This window comes from Andrena cerasifolii, chromosome 2 (genome assembly GCF_050908995.1).
Source record: "Andrena cerasifolii isolate SP2316 chromosome 2, iyAndCera1_principal, whole genome shotgun sequence".
Taxonomy (NCBI): Eukaryota; Metazoa; Arthropoda; class Insecta; order Hymenoptera; family Andrenidae; genus Andrena; species Andrena cerasifolii.
Window position 1 is genome coordinate 20049239 of NC_135119.1, and position 21032 is coordinate 20070270.

The 21032-nt window shown below is 40.6% G+C and overlaps 1 protein-coding gene across 4 annotated transcripts in view; it reads right to left on the bottom strand.

Annotated features, from left to right (window-relative positions):
* Vg (transcription factor vestigial) overlaps positions 1 to 21032 on the bottom strand; it is a 153056-nt gene that overhangs the window by 16474 nt on the left and 115550 nt on the right. Inside the window, exon 5 of one of the 4 annotated variants that reach the window (XM_076830777.1) lies at positions 13159 to 14259. The exons of 2 other annotated variants lie outside the window; for them this stretch is intronic. In XM_076830777.1, the coding sequence (XP_076686892.1) occupies positions 13965 to 14259 (295 nt within the window). In that variant the 3' untranslated portion in view covers positions 13159 to 13964. Of the gene's footprint in view, positions 1 to 13158; positions 14260 to 21032 lie in introns of those variants that run through there. One more of the 4 variants, XM_076830778.1, reaches the window with a different exon arrangement.

Consider the following 21032-nt stretch of genomic DNA (forward strand, 5'->3'; position numbering starts at 1 on the left):
CAGTTGCAGCATGTACAGTGCCGGACAAAAGTATCGAGGCACCCTTTAAAACAGAATAACTTTTTTTAAAATTGTTCCAAACGACTTGAGTTTATTTCAGAAGCTAGAAGGATTAGTTCTAAGATTCCTTCTAGCTTCTGAAAAAAAACTCAATGTCTCAATACTTTTGTCCGGTGCTGTAGGTAACAAAATAATAATTTCAACCAGTTTTATTACCCGACTGCGGCACGCAAAGGAGGGTATTGTGTTTATCAGGCTATGTATGCATGTCCATGTTACGCTCTAGAGTCTGTACGGATACACCGATTTGGACAAATGACGTGTCTTTAGAATTGTCTTGACGTTCCGAATGTTATAGGATATAAAAAAAATAAAAAAACATTAAAAGAAATTAAATAAAAACTAAAAAAATTAAAAAACCCCACTGCTTAAAAAACATTAAAAATTAAATTAATAAAAAAAACATTAAAAAAATTAAATTAAAAATTATTTTTTTTAATGTTTTTTAAGCAGTCGGGTTTTTTAATTTTTTTAATTTTTCTCTATGTGACTTATTCTTACATACACCTAGAACCACATACAGAATCTTCAAACACCATTTTCTCCGAAAAATTTCAGCAGTGCACCTCGCACGTTTGACGCGCAGTTATAATTATTACATGTACCACCATCGCCAGAGCTTTCCAATTAATCGGCGCTCGTCGAGCGTGATTTTTCGCGCCCCGAGCAACAGCCACGTTCCCGGAACGCCTGTAAATCGCGGAGCGTCTCGGTGGTGAACAATGCGGAAATTAAAAACTAAACGCTAAGGCCGAGCGAGCGCGGATCCCGTCCGGGACACGGCGATCTCGTTCGAGGCTCACCTCGTTGTGTTTTTGCTCTGCATAAATGATGAGCTCGGGTATTTTAATGAAGACATTCCGCGAGCGCTCGCCGGCTCCTTGGCGCACGGCGAGAGAAAGAGGAAAAGGCCAACCTCTGCTTGAATAGACACGTTCCTTGCCGCAGTTTGCTCCGCCTTGCTCTATTGGCGCATTGTCAGGTTCGCCGTGCTACCGCGGCCCCGTTGATCGCCCGATCACAATTATTTCACGAGGATCCTGCTTGCTGCTCCCATCGAGATATGTGACTCCGCACAGCTGGGAATTTCTGCAGCTTCCTTCCATCTTTTCTGCAGAATTTTTCCCGCTCGTAAGGCCCATAGTGGAGTGCGAGAATTTTCTCCATTGTCGTTTCAAGTTATCGGTGACAAGTCAGTGATAGGAACTGGGTAGGAGTGACTTGAATGGGAATCCTGTGTACAGGCCAAACTAAGCTCCCAATGCTTCCAGTTTAAGGGGACTAGGCAGTCGAAAAATCGATTTTTTTATTGCATTTTCCGAAAGTACTATCTTTTCCGAATAAAATGCCGCTTGGTTTACAGTAAAATTCGCTAAATTGTAGATTTGACAGCTAAAAACGTCAAGCGGCAACCTATAGCGTCGCCTTTGCCCAGAAACTTTAACTGCGTTTTTCTGGAATATTTTTTTTCTCTTCGTTTTTTCCTGATTGCGAGCGAATTGAGGTTCAGATCGACTTGGAAAAAATTACAGGATGTGTAGAACATGTGTCATTTCGGGACAAACCTCTTATAGGGTCCGTAAAAATACGAGATTTTCATAAAAAAAATTAAGAAGTCACCGGGTTTTTGTAGCGCACAAACAATGATGGTCTGGGTTAAAAAATTCGGTGAGTAACAAAACCAGTAGTCGGCGTAGTTTCCCAATATTATTCCTCGCTGTGATATGAAATATTTGATTAAGTACACCGATTACTAAACGCAGAGCTGAGATTCGACTTGACGTTGCCATTCGAAGCGACAGAGATTCCGCTTGGACCACTCATTATCGATTACTCTGCGTCAGTCTATTTAGCATTCGCCCAGTATAAGTGGTTCGCGAAGCTGAGGTACAGGCAACATCTCCGTCGAAGGAACGACTTTTTTACAGTCACTCCGTGATTTTCACGAATCACGATGCACCTGCCCTTACTCGGGTGGCTGGTTTTATTGGCTCGACGCACCCCCAACGATACATTGAACGGCGCAAATGAGACGTGACTTGGAAGCTAGCAGGGGTCCCGGCAGATCGAACACGTGCACCCAGTGCACCCACTTAATCGTTATTCCGATGCGTTACGGCTATTAGCGAATAAACCAATTCTGCCTGTCGTTTTCAGCGTGGAGAATTGCGGGGGCCTATTGTTGCTGGCCATTTGATGACAACAATTTTTTTTTTCTTCCGCCAGGCAGCACCAGAATGAATTTTATTGAATCTTTCATTCGTCATATCATTTCTACCGAATACGGTTGAACATGTTCTCACTTTTAATCAGCTTTAACTAAATTAAGAAGTTGACGAGTATATTTTGTCAATTTCTTTGCTATTAATATTTCTAATCAATGTTTCCTTTGGGTCTCTGTGTATACTCTTAACGGCATTATTACTGATGAGTAAATATTTATGTACACTGCCTACGTGTTCATGACACTCTGTTTTGTGAAAGAAATGAGTGTGATGCTTGATTCTTGAGCTCGGTGAGATAAATATCTTGAATCTTCTATGACACTTTGTTACTTTGAGGTAACATGTCATATTGTCTGTGTTTTATATTGCAGGTGATAATTCAGGAATGTTCTATGCTCGACAGTTCTACATAGAAACTACGAACATTTTCTTTATGATGAAATAAAATTGTTATGTACCTATTAATTGATATGCAATCCTTAATATCGACTAATGTCTTAAAAATAGAAGATTAATTCAGACCATTTAGTTTCTTGGAGAATTCCATATTCCTCTCTAGTACCACTTTGAGTGATCACTGTTTGACAATTTAAATACAAAATAATCCTTACCCTGCCTCAGAAACTGACCAATCACCACCCATAGATATCCCAGTTACCCCTATGTGCTGCATAAACAGCTGAAGCAATCAGTTGTCTACATCATAAATGAAACACCAACTATTAACTATTACCACGTCAACGTCACATGAAAACCCTTCACCGAATATTGCCCAAGAATCCCTTCCGTTTAAAAGCCAACCGCCCTTGTTCACCGAAGACGCCCGACGATCCGGAAGTCGCGGTTCTTTCAAAAGCTCCCGCCGGCTACCGGTTTTCTGCGACTGCACGCGAACAAAAAGGGAACCGGGGTCCGCGATGGAGGTAAAAAAAAAAAAAGCAAGCGAGGACACGGAGGGGCGGACTACGATATCGGAAGGTGGACGTCGTGTACCGCGTACCCGGGACATCGTACGTCAAAGGTTCGAGCCCGTGGGAACACAAGGGAGAGATGCCTCCAATACCGAGGCGATGCCGAACCGAAAGTGTTCCTGCAGGTAGACGACGACGGGGAGCCTCTCCGATGGGTGGCGAAAGAGGAGAATAGGTACTGCGGGAAATTCTCCTGCGAGAAGGGAGTGAAATCGATGAGCAATTGAGAAATTTAAATGGTAAACTACGCAAGTGCCGAAGAAATGGGTAGTTATTTTTTTTACTGCAAAACGACGAAGGTAAATTCCATGTTGAATGCGGTGGCAAACGCTGTAGGTGCTAGAATAATTTATTTTAATTTCTATGGGTGTCGCAAAATAGATTTGAGATCATAAGTAGCAACGTCGCTGTGGTTGAGAAGAAGATACTGAAAATTTTCGCTTCTGGCATCGTTTACCATTTCAACTCCTCGATTTAGATATCATTGTGAAGAGAACGTAAAGTTGAACTGCAGAACTTGGGAATTCTTTAGTCTATTCTACTTATATATCTGTAAGAATTGCTTCATTCAAACTTACACGACTTTAAATTTATTGATAACTTTAGATGTAGGTATTCGTTTCATCAAGGAGGCAAGAGCATTAGTAGCGCGTCCCCTGCGATGTTTAGAAATGCATCCCTCGCCAGATCTCGCAGATTATATCACAGATTAGACATAGAATCTTATATCTTCTCTCTAGCATCTATCTTCTTGTTATTGTTTAAGTGTGATGTGCATTCGTATGCCTTTGCAAAAAATTTGTTTTCGAATTAATTACGAATAAAAAGAACAGGAAATTAAAGTGAAATCAGAACCTCTCTACAATATGATCTTACTTATGCCCTACTTAGTTCTGCTTATACAAATTTACGATGCTTAAAAATTTATCTCATATTTTTTTTAGGATTTTTTTAGACGCTTTTTCTCTTGCAGCGTCTTTGTGCGTCGCGCACTTTGCACGCGCAACCAGCCGGGTCTGGTAATAACGATGCAATAGTAATAATAATGAGCCTGAAGAACGAATAACGTTAATTATTATCAGGAATTTCAACTGCTGAGGGAGCCAAGAACTAAACAGAGGGGGGACAAACGGGACGAAGAAGAAGAATAGAAGGGGTTAGGCATCTGCCTCAGGTGACACAGTCGAAATATGTCCGTCGGCATTCCTAGACGTTTTTTCGGTCTTTGTCAAGCATGGCGTCACTGTGTCATCGAGACCGCGGCGATTCGAAGTCCAGACGTATGTAGCTTTTGGTTCTCTTCGATCATTCCAATCTCCGAACCCTGTTGATCTAGTGATATCCACTGCAAGATAGGCTTTGGATACCGGAATCATGTGGTGGCTAAGATCAGAGGTGCTCCAAAATGCGTTTAGAATTTTTATGTTGATATTATATAGATCCGAACTAAATCACCTGAATACTATAACTGGAGTTTGTAATTCACATAATACATACTCATTATTGTAATAAAGAATCTCGTGATTTAGTTTGCTGGATAATTGAAAGATATTCGTAAAAAACACTGTAAGTGCCAAAATTAAAGAAAAATAAAGAATTTTATCGGAAAATGTTCCACTTGCCAATGGTAATACTATAGTGTATATATAATTTGATTTTTGGTATTTACAGTGCTTTCTACAAGGACTCTCAAATTGCGTTTGTTTAACGAGTCAGCGTACAAAGCTTTATAATATATAATGCCTAAATGTTCTCCGGTTTCCTTTCTTAATCGTTATATACCGTTAAACGATTTTATTTATTTTTGTATACCTTTCTATATTTTGTTACCTAAAGTACCTAATACTCTATCAACCGAAAAAAGAAGGAAACAGGAAAATTGTCAGTAAAGATTTTAAAATACTTTTAAAATATAACCACTTTGAAGAAAGTTATATACATTTCAATAATAATATATTGCAAGGACGCGTAATTCGATATAATTGTTCCGGGCACCGTGGATCATCTGCAATGGTGACAAATAGGGGAAAGGACGCGTAGAACGTAAGGCTGGTAAGGTAAAATTAATATTCATATTCACGGTTGGATCATTTGTTCCCCTGGTGCAATATCAATAACCTGACCCTACTAGCATCCCCCTCGCAGGGGTGCCACTCGCGAAAAGGGGACGCACTCGGTATTTAATTACCGCGAATCAAGGGGCTGATCCACGTACAAGTGTGCGGCGGTTTCGTTATAAATTGTTTAATGTTCTCGCATACGATAGCCAATTCTTCTTCAAAGATTCGCCTCAGAGAACGAAGAATAACGCTCTGCGATTATTAAAATACATCAAATTGATCGTACTTAATTTCTTTTAATCCTTTCAATGCAGAGAATAAAAGTACAAAGATCCTCTAAACAATCTTCCTGGTCGCTGAAAATTAACCACTAAGTTGTTCAGGTTTCCTCATATCCCACAAAGTGACTTATAACAATATTTCTTTATACAAAATTCACAATTGTCTGTGTTTCATAAGAAATTCCATTCGTGCCATAGGGTAATTGGGGGAAAGTTACCGCACCTTGTGCAAAATTGTCACCGTGCCTAAATTTTGCAGTGAAAATTTGTTGCAAGGATACATCTTATTAGTTGAACATCTTGCCCTACTACTGGCTTTAAAGAAAATCAAAATTTTAATATCTGTCACCCTTAAAAAATTGAAACTAAAAACATCCATTTTTTAGGAGAGAAGTTTAATTTTCCATTTAAACTTGTTAATTTTAACTTTTTACTTAAAAAAATAGTACAAGCAAAGTAAAATGAAACATCTTTTTAATTTATACAGTTATGAAATACAATAAAATTGGAAAAATAAATAGGTGCAGATATTATTTCTGCTTTTCTAAACTTAGTTCTCATTTCTTCTTCCTTCCACATTCATTACACACAAAATAAAAATAAAATGTGAAAAAAGAGTAAAAAGCCCACAAATATATTTGGATTATCAGATTTACCATTAAAAAATAAGTAATTTGCCTCGAGATATCACGGTATCTATTTACAGACACTCTTTTTGTATTTTTAACATTAAAAGCATCCTTTAGTCGACTTAGGTACCTTCCAATACAGTGCGCATAAAAGTGCGGCATCTATCCCAAATGCCCGGAAGAGACGTCGCACTTTTGTATTTCCAACTGCTATGTCGAATCTGACCTATTCTGACCGAGAAATATTCCACAGAGTTTCTTTAACGTATTACAAAAGTTTGTCACGAAAAACTATGAATTTTTAGCTACTACGATAGCAAAAATAAACTCGACGTATAACTATTGAGGCAAAGTCCAGTAAGCTTACCTCGAAAAATAGCAAAATCTTTAAAAGTAATAATGGAAACACGTTCTCGCTTATTAATCTAACCTAAACGAACAACCTAAAACAAATAAAATCGACAGTGTTGTATTTTATTACCGATAACCCTGAAATGCCAAAGGTACGTCGCCTCTCCCAGTGCGGCATCTCTCCCACAATTACCCTACACTGTTTGTGAAAATTAAATAAATAACTTTCATTGGGTTCAATACCTACACTCCAATTCCACCTAGATTACAGTTTTCCGCTGCATTCAGAACCCAAGAATTGAATAGACTAATACCTCGCTGAGACACTTCCCATTTCAATCGACTAACTAGCAAGCTGAGCCTGGCGGCACGCGATTTTAACGTCCGTCGTCGATTGTTTCAGGGACCATCGAATTCACCCTGGCGATAAGTATTCTCGAAAAAGAGAGCCAGGAAGTCTGTTACCGCGTACACGTTTCTCGTGGTCTGCCTCACGTGGCCCTCACGTGGTTTCCTGCTCGTGGTTTTTCCATGTCTAGCCAGCATATGCACGATTGCGTAACAAAACGCACAAATCATTCGCGCGACAGAAGAAACAGAACAGACTGATTTATGTTCGGGGAGCGATGGCCTATCTGCATTCGCCTGACGAAATGCAGTTTGACCCGCGGTAACGAACGGACTGTCACTGCGGCTGAGGAATGCGTCGGTTCAGACGTTGGGCACGACCAACTTCCTACGGGACACCATCGTTTCGACAAACGATGGCAAAGAAAAAGCCACCGTACTGCGACGCGATAAAAGCACGACAGGGAATAGAATAACAACAAAAAAAGTGCACACCGAGCCACGTGTAAGTGACCCCCCAAGTCGGTCAGATACTTTCAGATAAGTAGGTACTCCGTAACGGCAGAATTGCCCACTGCAGATTTCTTTTAACGTTCAATTTATCACACCACTCGAAATGTCAGCGGAACATAGGCGAACTGGAGGACCGTCTCGCGGTAACTAGTCTCTACATGCCCGTGGCATTATTTACAAGTTAAATAAGAAAGCGACGGGTGCAAGGCACAGGAAAATGGTCACCCTAGAGAATAACGAACTAGGGTAAAGGACCCGATTACTGACACCTAACCAATTACTGTCACCTTAAGCTGTTTTACTTAAAACAACGAATAAATGTTGTAAAGTCATACACAAAAAGAATTATGTAATTCAATCTATAATCTACACTATAGATTGTATATTATAGTTTATTTATTCGTTATTTTAAGTAAAATAGCTTAAGGTGACAGTAATTGTGGTTAGGTGTTAGTAACTAGGTCCTTTACCCTACTACACCTCTGCGCCTCTCTAATAGCGCCACAGTACTTTTGTTCCTACATCAAACCGCGCAATGAAAGCCCGCCATCGCGAACAGCACCGCAAACAAATCGATCCACATCGCACCCACGACCTCGATTATCGTGAGAGTCACCCTTTCGGAACATCGTTCACGAAGCAGCACACCCCGCGACATCAGCATCGCTCAAAGGATCTGCCAGTACACGCGCATGCTCGACCAATAAAAAGCGAAGCGATAACATCCTACTACCACTCGAAAGCATCGTCGAAGTGGAGAAAAGGGTCGATCAAACGAAGGACCGCGTTCGAATTTAACCTTGCACCTTTAATCACTCCCGCTGAACAGAGGACGAGGGAAAAAAAAGGGGGAACGAGCCGGCATAAAGGCCGAGGCGAGCAACGCAAGCTCGGTAATTAAAACAAGATGGAACACCTCGGTCAACGCAATAAATCTCACCATTTCCCATTCCCTCCCTGCTTGTCCTCCTCTTACCCCTCCCCTCCCACCCCACCCCACCCCCCCTGCCAGCCACCTATGCTGCTCCCCTGCTTCGGCCCCTCCCCCCCGATATATCTTCAGCTTTCCCCTTATCCGAAGATCGGGACTAGCCCCTTCGCGACGGCCGACGATTTATTTTATTATTTGGTAGATTTACTGGCGGCTACCGTTTATTGGAATCCGCGTCGATCGGAGATTATGAGCCGAGCCGACTTATCCAGATGCACGTCTGTCCCCGCTGCGTTACGAAACGGGTAATTACCGTCGACGGGATGAGTTATCGTTGTCGCGCGAATCGGGCAGCGTGTCGCGCTCCGCGGGATACTTGCTCCGCGACCGCGTAAGTGGATTTTGTTGTTCCGCTTTATCCGCGCATACCGCGCAACTGGATCGACGTATCGAGATCGCGGTGATGCCGATCGGGACGATCGGGTTCGCTTTAGTCGTCTAGCCGATTGCTTCTGTGGAAGCGATCGATTAGTGTCTATTAGATCGTCGCGCGGGCAAGGGTTTGTTCGTCGAGGACACTTTTCTTATACATGACTGGGTATTTCAATTTACGGTATACCTACGGTGGAACCACTCTTAAGGGGACTAGGCAGTCGAAAAATCGATTTTTTATTGCACTTTCTGAAAGTACTATCTTTTCTCAATAAAATGCCGCTTGGTTTATAGTAGAATTCGCAAAATTGTAGATTTGGCAGCTAAAAACGTGAAGCGGCAACCTATAGCGTCGCCTTTGCCCAGAAACTTTAAATGCGTTTTTCTCGAATATTTTTTTCTCTTCATTTTTTCCTGATTGCGAGCGAATTGAGGTTCAAATCGAACTCCTCTTACCTGGATACTCCATTATTTGGATGTCTCAATATTCGTGTAGATGCACGAAATATTTAATTCGATATAAGTCTGTCGGTGGAACTATCGGTTGCAGAAAATCTCTTGTAAATGCTTTTGTTTACAATTGGTGATAGTACCCACTGATGAAATGGTGGGACAGGTTTGTAAAAGGTTTTCTAACCAGCAGAATGTGCTTGATGAAGTGTTGAATACGCGACGGAAGAAAGGATATTTAGGAAGTACACGAAGAAGTGAGGGTTAATGAAGTAACTGAAGACACTGTTTCCGCACTACGCGTAATCCCAGGATGTGGTAATTGTGATATAAAAGGCTGATATAAAAGAATGGTTTCAGCCCCATGAGACCTATTTAATTGATACCTAATGAGATTGTACATGATATTCCATGTGTCTCGAATAACGAAATTGAATATGAGATTAACGACAATGTTTACCGTACCTCACCATTTCGAAGTATTTGAGGGTTTAAAGGAAAGGCTGAGGTGGTGTAAAGCGCAAAGAGATCGTAAGTTTACTCAATTAAATTCGTGAAAAACCTTGTTTGATTCAGCCGCTAAATGGGTTTGGGATCCTTAAATTATTGACCAATAAATTTTTAATCGTGTCTGGTTTTATTATTCCTCATTTCTCTTATTAATATTCTTTTCTCCAAAATATATGAAGATCGGTATCAGAAACTTAGCATTCTATTCCCCAAAAATATGCACACTCGTTGTCCTGTATTTATTTACACAATTTTTATTTTATCTCGTTTTTAAAGCAGCGTTGCCAAGCGTATCTGCGAAAACTACCGACGCAGTGTTTAAATAATTCCACTGTTTTTCTTTGACTTATTAATTCCACTATGATACCTTTGCAGCTTCCCCTCAACTCCTTCACCCCTCTTACGAAACCCCTTTAGCTTTATCGTTTCTTCGAATGATGTTTGTGATTCCGGTATAGGTAGAAATCTGACAGAAAAGTAACTGCTTAACGCAGAAAATCGTTCCCAAATTTCCAGTTCAAGTTTTGTGACAGTGTACCGTTTCTTCCGCAACGCAATGTGATTTCGTTAAAGTCGAAGCTCAGAATCGTCATTATTCTTTCCGAAAATATCTCCAGCGATCTCATTAAAATTTCTCGCCACCTTGCCCTTCCGTAGGACCGCTCCCGGTCCATTTACATTCGTGCCGCGTCCAATCAGGCTACACATGTTTTACACGTGATAACAGCGATCGTCCGAATCCTAGGGGCGCCGTTTCCCCTAGGTGACGAAGTTAATTGCTCACTTTCTCATCTCGTTAACATTACCAGCGGCAGGGGCACGCACGTGTAAAGGAAATCGTTCGCTGATCGGGACACATGTCTTTCGACCTTTCTCATCGCCATTTCGAATATAATATTAGTTCGATCTGTACACGTGTTCCTCTTGAAACATCTCGCCTGCTCCATTAATTTAGGCCCTACGGACGTTAGTCACTGTCGATTTTCAGATCTACACTAAGAACAGTGACAACCACAGTTTGGTCATTTTTTATGAGAAGCAGTGGCGCACTCAGGATTTAATCTTGGGGGAGCTGAGTTGAACGGATAAAAATATTTTTCAGAAAAATTGATTTACTGCAAATTAAATAAAAATTCATTAGGTGATTATGAAATTGATTTAAAGAATAAACTCCAATTATCTTGGCCCCCCTCTGGCTGCGCCACTGACGAGTAGTAATCATTAAATGTAATGAAAAGAAATTTAAAGACTCCGCCTGTCCTTCTGAACAATATTTTAATTAACTTGCGAAGATCTCTGGTAAATCCTTCACTAAATTCTTACTCATATCATCATATATCAAATTACTCTGTCAATCATTCAAAATTTATCGTGCTAAATTGAAAACGTCTTTGTGCTTTACCTTATAATAATTAGCATGTTTCAAACATTAGAATTGCTTGATAATTAGCGTTTGCACTTTTGGTGGATGACAATTGATTTTTATTTCAATAAGCGAGTGGTGACTGACACCATCATACTTACTTTTACTTTTACTTAGTATTAAAAATACAAGACACCTAAAACATATCCTTGGAGAAAATGTTCCCCATCCTAGCAAAATAGTACAACGTGTTGATCGCTGTGTAGGTACATCTGGAGGGGGCTGAACGAAAACGAAAGTTCCGCCTAGAATTCCAGAAGATTAAACTTCCCATTACTTCCTCTTATTACGTGCTCGATTAACTTTCCGACGTGAGTGGAGCCACTAAATTCAGCGGTGTGTAATTAACCAGCAGCGGCGTAACGAACCGCAGCAGCATAAAATTCTATTTTCTCAGCCAGGTACGCCCCGGTTCTGTTTCTGCCTTATCTCCGTAATCTCTGCGATTATTAACATAATCGCGGATACGGGGCCCACGTCCACGGGGCGCTACGCGTTTCTCATGTTCCTGTGCAGGAAACGATCGCAGGATATGTACAGTCGGCCTGGAGGAGACTCAAGGCATGCCAGAATCTCGTCATCGCGGTGAATCCAGGCAATTGTCTTCGATCCCTGCCACTTTATTACTAAATCTAATTAAATACTAATTCAATCAAATCGTTACAAAATATTGTATGAGAGAAACTTTGAAATTCCTAATATAAAATTTACTCATGAAAGGGTAAATCCGGGGGTGTAGGCAGGGGAGTTGGTAGAGTTGCTATATTTCAGGCATTATATATTCGTCAGAAGCCAAGGAGTTCAACGAATAGCGTCATTTCGCTTCCTTCTGTGTTTTTCTGGATTTAAGGCTATAAAAGGTAAATTGATGTTACATTTAACCTCTTTTATCAAGCAGCGGTGTACAATGTACATAATCGTATTTAGAATACACTTTTATGTTAATTTTTGTTTAATATTTCCCTGAAAGAAGGAGAGGTGGTAAAATTATGATTAGGATGAATGGTTCACTTTCAAATTGTGGGTGTGGGATGACTCACTTTCTACACTTTTGTTCTATTAGTTATTTTTTATTATTTTTTTTATGTATTTGATTTGTTCCCCTTTGTATTCATTTGATTTGCTAATCGCCAGTAGCTAGTTCATTTTTTGTTTGATGTGTTCTCTACTTGTCCAGCGTAAGCAAATAAAATTTCAATACATGTGTAATTGTAAATAAATTTTCTTCCTCCTTTGTTATTTTTTCACGAATAATTATGTGGGTCACCTCTCCCAAAAAAGGGCGGACCATCTCTCCGAACGACGCGTTCCATTTCTCCGGGCGCCTCATCAACATTGCCTTAAAGCAAATATCGACCAGCTGTTCTGATTAACCATAAAATTCTGAAGAAATTCGGTTTATTCTAATAAAATAAATAACGTCAGTGTTAGTTTTAATAGCCACTTTATGTTAGGTGTACCAACAACCCCGGATCCACCCTAATTCATATCACAGCATTCACGAACATCAGCTTCCGACTGAAAAAAAAATATTGAAACCAGATCTGGTAACTGCATTTCGAAAAATTGCCACGACACTTTGCATTGGTCCGTTCAGCGCAGCTTTTATTGCATCAAAATTATTACGGAAAAGTGTCGAAAAGTAAGTGAGAAAGAGAAGTGGGACTGAAAACCAACACGTACCTTCTCATCGAAGCCATCGACGCGTGGGAGGGGAGCGAACTTGCGAAGTGGTCGGGTGAGAAGTTGAGTGGAGAAAACGCAAGGGTATAATATTAATGCATCATTTATTTAACACCTATGATGACGATAACATGAGATGGATACGATGCGCTTAAGGTAGAGTAATCCGCTAGGCGAAATGACGGTGTGTGCGTTGCGTGTGTTCACGATGGATGATTACCTTTCTGAGTGGGTGGGTGGGTGTGGTGGGGTGGGGTTGGGGGTGGGTGATGTAAAGAATAATTTGTGACGTTTCGGGTAATAACTATTTTAATTTGCTGACTCGGAGATATCTCAGAATTTCTGCAGCGCCCGGTGTTATGATACAATAATAATAATAGTAATATATATATATTTATAATATATATATATATGGCAAGATCATTGGTCAATAAATATTTCACTTACGTCTGCAGCTAAATTCACCAAATAATTAGCCCCTCGATCATACTTCCCGGCTTCTCATCTCCCTCAATAACTTAGCTATCGCGGCAACATCCGATTAATTACTTAATCCTCGTGCTAAACGAAAATACACTCTATAACGATGATAATATTATTCAAGGAACATGGACCACTCTCTATTTCTCTCTCTCTCTCTCTCTCTCTCTCTCTCTCTCTATCCTCATATTTCCCTCCCCGTCGCTGCATCTGTTTTCCATTGTTCAGTCGAAATGGACCCGCGGTCGTCCGGCAAACGAGAAGCTCCCGATCGCGTGGCGCCGAGAGGCGATCGATCCATCGGAATCGCAATTATTTGGGAAATCTAGACGCGCGTTTCGGTGGCCTAATCCCCTACACTCCTATACGAACTAGAGGCTCTCCTCTTCCAGCGGCCGGTCGGACATCAGTCGCTACGAAGGTAATAGTGCGCGCAAAGTATACCTCTAATACTATTCCAGTTGTACGCTAATAGTAGATCCTTAAAATAATTAGGTAACACTATGTACACTTGCTCGACCGCGTCGGCGTCACGTCCGCGCGGTCATATAACAAAGGTCCGTACTTCTCCTCCCTCACTCGCGGTGTTCGCCAGGAGCCCCGACGGATAAGATCCCCTAGCATGCTAATATCACGTTAACGTCCCCCATGTACGCCCGTCTCCTCTCGTTGTCCCTTTCTCGACCATTGTACGCCCGCCATATTGTCGCATCCGTTCGCCGGTGTTCCAGGACCTCCACGTCCCTCGCCGTGTTCCTTTTCCACGTCACCTGGCGTTCCGTAGTTATCGAGCTCGTGTCTTCCGCGGTCACACCCGACGGGGTGTCGCGAACTAGTTCGGCCCACGAGACTCCGGGGCTCGCTTCTAGAACCAGTAGAGGTCTTTGGGATCCTGCACCTGAGACTCGAGACCTGGAACAGCGAAAACGGAACGGGGATTCTTAATTTGAACGCCTTCGAACGCCTCTTGACTGCGAGGAGAACGACGTAGCTAAGTATCGTTGCGATTCGTCCGAAACAAGGAGCTAGCCTCGCGGCACGGTGCGGAGTGATTTAGTGCGATTAATTTAATCCCTCGCCTCCTGATGGAGGTCGTTTCGATGGAGCGAATAAGAGTTTCAGGACGCGACTTATCTGGGAGGTCTGTTCGCAGCGACCGCGCGGTACTTAGGCAGAAGCGTGATGCGTTGAGGTGAGTCTGATCGTGTTCCTGACGTGGACTCGCGATATCCTGCCTGCCGGGTGAGCTTCTCCCTCGGTCATCTTCACCTAACGCTCTAATTCGCTCTGACAACCGTGTTCTGGGCAGCTAACTAGCCTAACACTTGGGCTTCCTAGAGCCTTCGAGGTGAACGGAGCTGGAGGTTGCGTAGGAATGCTCCGAAACGCTCGGGGATGCTTCGAATTGGAAATGCCCTCCTCGGATCTCACAAGGGACTCGCTGCGGCCGAGAAACGCGGTGCTTGAACTCGGCGACTTTTCCCACCGGCGACTGCCCCGATACTTGATGTGCACGCTCACGGTCAATCATCAATTGGACTCGAACGACACCACTGACAATCCCCGCGGGATAGGACTTTCACGCACACGACAAGTAATTGGTTATTCGGGGAGGTAGGGATGACTTTTTCTTTACCGGCGGCCGGCTCATCGTTCATCGAAATTTATAACGCGGCCAGCCCGCGTAATAAAAGAAGAGTCAACGTTTTGACGGATGCGAGGGTGCAGAACTGGTGATGGCACCCGCTGAGCGACACGGACGGACAAACCGACGGACGGGGCCGAGAGAACGGACGGTTCCGAACGGACGAACGGACAGACGGACGGGGGGGGACCAGCGGAATATGTCACGAGATCGACCAGTTAAGATCTCATGTTCCTTACAACGGTTGCACGCATGCGTCCATGGCTATCTTCGATCTTGATATCTCCGGAGAGGAGCCCTGCGGATCATCCTGGTCCTCGACGTTATGTACATACTCTTCAAGGATCCGGCCGTCCCTCGAGAATCATTCGTAATTAAGGGGAGGTTTATGGGAATCTGTTCGGCCTGAGTGAACGCGCGTAGTATCGTGGTAAGAAGGGGATGTGTCGCGATATTGTTAATTCAAGTGCTTCTATATGATTGTACCTGTCTCAATTTTCGGATTAGAGACTTGTCGGTATTAAGGGGTCAATCTAGCTATTTTTAAAGATATTTTTCTGAGTAAATGCAACATGTAATGAAATAAATCGTTTTGGTATTAATTAAGCTACCCTTAAAGTAGCTTCGTGTAGGGTGACTCGGTTTAATATGCTACCTTGCCGTAATGTGCCACTTTTGAAGACTTTTGTTTTTTTAATTTCATTGTTAAACTACAAGAGCTACAGATCTGTAATTATTAGCTTAAACATAATGTTAATATATACAGCAGAAAGTGTTTGTGTGTTAGTCTGTCGCCTAAAACTTTCGAACGATAAACTCTGGGATCACAAAGTGTGCGCCAGCTCATTATGCCTCACTGATCCAGATGAATGTGACTATTTTTACAGAAAAATACTAAAAACAACATTTTTTTATAAAATCAGAATCTACTTTTCGGGCGCAGCCGAGTAAAGCTAGTATTCCATATAGTTTTATCGTTTTCCCTGTATCTACTTATACTTGCCAGATATCACGTTTCAAAATTAACTGTGGCATATTACACCGAGTCACCCTACATATCTGATTTTTCAAAAGCAGATCAGATTCATTTCTCTTCTACCCATCTCTGTACTTTTCGCAATGACAAATTGAGAATATTTTAGGAATTTACTGACAACTTCTTTCATATTGATGATAGACACGTCGTTTTGACTATCTTGTCACTATCATAAATAATTCATTGATTTTTGAGTTTCCAGCAATGACAAAGGCGTTGTTTAATCCGCTAGGAGTTCCACGGAATTAAATTGCGTCCTGTCGAAAATAATCGTAACACGCGTTTCTATGCTGTAAACTTAAGGGAATGCTGAGTATTAAACAGCGGGGAAATTATGGCCCATGTATTAAGCCCTTTCTACACGAGACATTTTTATAGCTGACAAGCTGTTGTTTAAGATGCCTACATTTGCAAATTTTCTGTGTATTTTTGAACCAGCACCGCCTCCGAAAATTAATATATCCCAACCGCCAATCGTGGGTCATAAACGTGTCACGTGTGAAAAGGCTTTTAATCGTCTGCTCTCCGTGACGGTGAAGTTTCATGTTGCAATCGAAGAAGATGGACGTTTTCGAATATGTACTTAAATTCATGGCACGTGGTGCGCTCGTCACGGACGATTAAGTTCGTATCTGTCGGCGCACACGTGTCAGCACGTGGATCTACCTGCTTCAAAGTCAGCAACGTGTGCCCCCGTACGTTACCATATTGGCGCATGCACGCTGAAAGAAACACGGGGAGGAAGCACAAAAGATTTGATCTTACGAGCGGCGACGGGAATGCCAGGCGCAGTTTGATAGAAAGTCAGTGGGCTGGAAAATGATGCTAGAAATACAGTGAGGTGGTAGGAGGAGGCTTCGACGAAACGATGATGTAAATTGAAAGGCTCGATTTTCAAACACGAACACGCTCGGAAGTTGGTAAAATTCGATGGATTGCTTCGAACGATTCCAGAGTTAAATGTTTTCGGGAGTATCAATTTAATCCAGGCATGTTTCTAGAACAGGTGTCTCCGAATTGTAATTTTAAATATTTTGAATTCCATACCTTAATTAAAGTATGAATATTTTGAAAACCATACCTTAATTAAAGTATGAAGCATTAATAGCGACGAACAGAAACCTGAGCACAATTTAATTAAGTGAATTTTATAACTAAATTCTAATTAATTAAATTAGATATTTAATTAAATTTTAATTAACCAACAGAATTGAAATTCATGACAGTTCGGAAAATTATTGATATTGAATGTGGTCACTTTTATGCTTTAATTGGAATTTGTGTATTGTATAGTATGCACGCTGTGCGCTTCACAGCATTTAAAAGACCTTTCCACTATGTGTAATATTTGCACGACTTCTATAATAGGTCTATACCAGTAAAACTGCTAGGTATACTTCCCACGGGATCTACACCCCGTGCAAATAATCCAAAAACTCTGCAAACACTGAATTACTCGGCGAGCGACCCCTATGCAACCAATTGGGCGAACCGTAATCGCGTCTATGAGCATCGCAGTTAAGATTTTGAATCAGCTAAAAGTGGTTAAATACTAATACACTACGATCTTTAAGAAGTTATAGTTAATTATAGTAAACTTACTTTTCAACGAACATTTTAAAATGTCGAGACACTTGATTCACAATAAAATACAATTACGAAATTATTCTTCCATGTTTGTCTAAACATCGCTTACTACGTCCCACAGTGGGGAAATTTAGCGATTTTATGACCAAAAATACAGAAATGAAATTTTTGAATTTTACAAATTTAATACAAATGTCAATTGAAGAACTATATTCATTTTCGTGGTCAAAACCTCAAAACTTATTTTTAATATATAAAATTCGCCACTTTTACGTTCTGATATATGAGAAACTAAATTATCCGAGAAACAGCACTTACAAAAATTACGAACGATAAAGATTTTTGTATTATTTACATTTATACACTTTTTTCTTTTTTAGAGCATGCCTCTGCTACAGTCCAGCAGGGCATAGCAGAAGGGTTATCGCTTCTGAAGACAAACAAACATACACAATACAAACAATCAAACAGAGGATCGAAGCTGAATAAAATCATTGCAGGATATTATGGGATTGATAACTATTTTATGTATTGAAAATTGATTCTCATATGAAAAGTTTATTTCTAAAACACTACGTTAAAAATTGTATAAATTACGTATTAAAAACAGAAACATAAATATTTTGAGGACAAAAAGGTATCTCACGCACCACCAGGAATTGAATCGATTACTTCAAATTATTTTCAGATCTTTAGATAACACAATATAAGTGTTGGAAGCAACTTGAAAATCTTGATTAATTCTTTGCGATCTATAATTATTTGCGAGTCTATACTAGCTTTGTATTAAAACATTTAACAGTAAAATTGGTGGCATTTGATACTCATATTAGTTCTTCAATTGACATTTGCATTTATTTTATCGAATTCAAAAATTCATTTTTGTAGTTTTGGCCATAAAATCGCGAAATTTCCCCACTGTGCGTCCCAAAGTTTCATTTACATACATCTAACAACCTGTCCTTTACATGTATCATTTTATCACACTTCAATCGACTCTGTATTAATCTAACTCTTATAGCTTCAAACACATTAAATTACTATCATACTATATAATACTCATCCCAGATACATTAACACATTCATCAAACCAGAAATTTTGTTTCCAACTAAAATCCCACCCACCCTTCTTTTCTCATAAAATTATACCATACTTTTAAAATACCAATAAAAATCATCAGCATCTATGAATACACCCTTTTGAATGACGATGTTGATAACAATATTTTCAATTAATTATTGGCATCTTTCATATGACTGGGATCGTTAGAAGTAAAAATTAAAATCACTATCAAATATCACAATCCCTTCGGTCACGTAATCCCCATTATTGCCAAAGGGCAAATATAATAATTGATCGTTGCGGTGGCACGCCTAACAAATCCCGTGTAATACGCTCTGCTCCAGACGAAAGTGGCGAAGCCCCCTAGGCATAATCGAGGTGGGTCCTTCCGTATAAATACAAGGGGGTGGCTCGGAAGGCCAGCGGATACTGGGCAATATTGTCCACGTTACCCAACACACCATTTACCAGCAACACCCTCGTCCATTTTGTTCCAGCATATTGGTCTGGCATACTCGGCCGTGAAAACGTAATAGGCGCGTATACGCGGCTGGCATAAATCGCCCTGACACTTATGGTACATTATTCGATGGCTGCGGCCCTCCGTATTGAATTGGGGATGCTCTCTCACGGAGATCATGATCGAAAGTTTAGCGACTCCCTTAACCGAGACTCGAGAGCAGAGGTGACATTTAACTCGATGAAATTGTAGTCAGATCAGTTTTGCATTTGATGGAGATCAGACGGAAGTTCTTTTTAGTACCCTCAGTGTCAAATGGCCCGCGATATTTATCGGAGACGAAAATTTCATTCAAAGGAAAAAGGTATTTCTCAACTCAGTGTCGAAATTAAAATAGAAAAAAAAATTAAATTATGAACAATGTAACGTAACTGCTATTTTTCTATAATTGAATACTGCAATGTTTGCAATCTAATTTTCTCATTACTTTTTATGAAGCTACCAGAAATCTAAATTTCCACCATGGCAAACATCTAAAATTACAGTTTGTTTCATTAAGTAATTAGTAATTATTTGAAGAGTGATTTTCTGTATATCGTTTCACTGGGAATTGCTTTGAAGATAGTTTTAACATCGGATTTCCATCTGAATGATGTCATTGAACTGAGACAATTTATTCTACTGAAAGAATTTTCAGAGATAATTTTGGAGATGTGGACAAAGTTTAATTAGAGACTGGAATAATGTTAATACTGTATTTTGCTTTCGAAAGATACTTTTTATATTTATGATACTCGAAGAACTGTGTTAAGTTCTTAGTAAAGAAACAGTGATGTGTGTAAAAAGTGGCTAATAATTCACCGACCAATTGTTAGCGAACAATAATCATTTGTGGCTGAAGAATAGGCGACAGAGTGTTTCCGTTTGAAACCTCAAACGCACACAGTCTGGTGAATACAAAGTTACAGGCGAACGCACCTGTTATGAATGTTCAGTATTCAATATCGCGATATCAAAGAGCATAGCAAGATGGTGGGAGGAGAAATTCCCTTCGGTGTTCCCGACAAAGAAACCGGCGCACAAAGTCGACGGAAATTCGGAGTGAAACGCGCCCAAGTCCGAGAATTCTGCAACTCGGTCTTGTCTGTTCCATTGCGAACTTAATTACCTTTGCGTGTTTCCCTAGAAATTAGTGAACATTAGCGGTAAATCTTGGCGAGTTACGTGGGAAATGTAACATTTCATAATAATTTCATTCGCGCTGAGAAATTTGATTGAAAACATTCAGTAGCTTGAAATTTGTTGCTTATTGTTCCCAGTGCATATGGATAATTATAAGTATTTAATTATTACGCCTAAAGCGATTTGAGGAATCGACTGGCAATTTAGGAACACAAAACTGTCTAGCAAAATTTCACTCCTCCTTCTACTTGGCATTAAGAAGTATTCAATTCAAATTATGAAGAAAAGAACTAACAAGGAATTAAATATTTGAACATGCTGTTGTAAAAAAAGGATAACTTTTGATTATTTCCACGCATAGACAAACACGAAGCTCGCAATTAAAATGTAATTCAAAATCCTCATAGGGAGAAACAGAAGACCATTCGAACGTTGTGCTTCTCTGAAATGAGCAAGAGTGCGTGAATTTTAAAATCCCACCCTGATAATTTCCATTCGAAGAGAAAGACCCATGCCCCGTCGTTTTCGGTCGTCTCTAACTTCGGGTGGCAAAGTCAACGTCAAAAGAAGAAAGCTGGACGTTGGGATTAAATTAAATCGAACGCCCCCGCTCTAAAAAGCGAGGATCCGACCCCAGCGACCCGTCGACCCTTCCCCCTGCCGGGGGATAGGTATTGAAAGCATCGAGATGACCCTTATCAATGGGGGTCAA